The following is a 1,731-nucleotide window of genomic DNA, read 5'->3' on the forward strand; positions in this document are numbered from 1 at the left end:
GGGTGTGATCTGATGCCTGGAGCCATGACTGTTGTGTGTCTCATAGTTCTTAATTTAGAGCCATTTGCAGAGGTTAATTTCCAGTTACCCGTGATTCTGGACACCTTGAGCTCAGTCCAAATGTCGTCTGTCATGCTTAGAGCAGGTTACTGTGTTATTTCAGGTTTACGATGCAGGAACCTCCACCGGGAAGCACAGAGAAAATCCCTGACAGAGGAGGCCGGTGAAGAGATACTAGCAGAGATGAAATGTATGTATGCATGAGTAATGTGAGTCTGTCTTCAGTTTCAGATGCCTCTGGATGTTCAATGATAGCACTTCTCCATACTGGAGCACCAAAGTTTCTCCAAAACTTACTTCCAAGGGCAAGACAAGCTGTGTGCTCCCTCCTCCCGGCTGGTGTTCTCAAAGGGTACGGCTCCATTGTAAGCAGGAAACTGGCGTCCCACGGCTTTGGAGCTTCCATGGCAGCAATGTCATCCTTCCCTCCACAGAGATATCACTACTTCTTAGTGCTGGATTTTGAGGCTACATGTGATAAACCACAGATTCATCCTCAGGTAAATAGTCAATCCTGTTAATTATCCCCTTGCAAGTTGCTGCTGCTGTTCTGAGAGGTGGAAGGAAAAAGCACCATGCTGGCTCACTTATTTTCTCTGGTTTGTCCCACCTCCTTTCTTTTGCGGGTCCTCCAGGGCTCTTGCCAGTCACCTGTTCTCTCAGCAGCAATGCCAGGACCATTTGGTGGGAATGAAATGAAGGAACCTGATTTTCATCAAGGAAGTGAGAGTTCATGTGTTATCGAAGACATGTTTAAGTCATGTTTGCTTGTCATCTGCCTGAACTGGGGAAGGTCTAAAATTTTTGGCTGGGAACCTGCGTTAGTAGAGTACTCCTGGCAACCTTGTTTGATTCTACAAGCTGTTGGTAGCCAACAGCTTTAGGAAAATAATAGTTTGAATGATATGAATATGTGCAATGTAATGGTGTTTCTAAGTAGAGAAGAGCAATAGTTTGGAGCTATCTGATCTTGCTGAAGTTATCTTGCCTGGCTATTAGCTCTGGAGTGTAATGAGACGGGAAGAGTTCAGCTTCAGAGAGATTTTTCCAATGCCCTACCACTTCAGACATACAGAGATCCAGATGAAGTACAGAGACTTTTTCTGCAAACAGTTCTTCCGTAGTAGCATAGAGCATATTAATAAATATATTTTCAGTTGTCAGCAGGATGGGCCTAGATTTTCCATTTAAATTAGAAAACCGTGCTAAAAAAGAGGAAAAACCCACCAAAACTAATATTGGATTGGTAACAAACAAACAGAATTCTGAGTCTCTAAATGGAACTCTGACTTCTCACCCTCTTCTGCCAAGCAATTGGCCTCTTACGGGTATTGCCGGTAATATATGCATTGGGTCAGAATAACTTCTGTTCGCTTTGTTTTGAATATACTAAAGGCTAAGTGGTTTTCAGTGTGGTATCTCATTACTGAAGTGACTTGATACAGCGTGTTTGTTTCCCAGTGCAGCTGTGGTTTCCCTTGGGCTTGTCCTGTCAAAGCAATGCTGCAAGTTGGGGTCAAACTTGACTCCTCTCTTCCCCAGTATACCTTGGTGAGTGCTGACTGCTTCTCCTGTTTCTGGAAAAGTGGACAGCAAATTCCCTGCTCTTTTTCTGGGTTTGTAGGAGGCTGTTGTGGCTCTGCATCCAGTTCTGCTAACAGGGTCTTAACC

At 44.2% G+C, this 1,731-nt stretch overlaps 1 protein-coding gene across 1 annotated transcript in view; it reads left to right on the forward strand.

The window, feature by feature from the left end:
• The first annotated feature begins 291 nt into the window (after positions 1–291).
• Positions 292–1,731, forward strand: part of ERI3 (ERI1 exoribonuclease family member 3) — a 90,556-nt gene continuing 89,116 nt past the window's right edge. Inside the window, exon 1 of the mRNA XM_009694549.1 lies at positions 292–560. Coding sequence (XP_009692851.1) covers positions 309–560 — 252 coding nt within the window. The 5' untranslated portion in view covers positions 292–308. The remainder of the gene's footprint in view (positions 561–1,731) is intronic.

The sequence above is a fragment of the Cariama cristata genome, unplaced genomic scaffold, assembly GCF_000690535.1.
Source record: "Cariama cristata isolate BGI_N322 unplaced genomic scaffold, ASM69053v1 scaffold6112, whole genome shotgun sequence".
Classification (NCBI taxonomy): domain Eukaryota; kingdom Metazoa; phylum Chordata; class Aves; order Cariamiformes; family Cariamidae; genus Cariama; species Cariama cristata.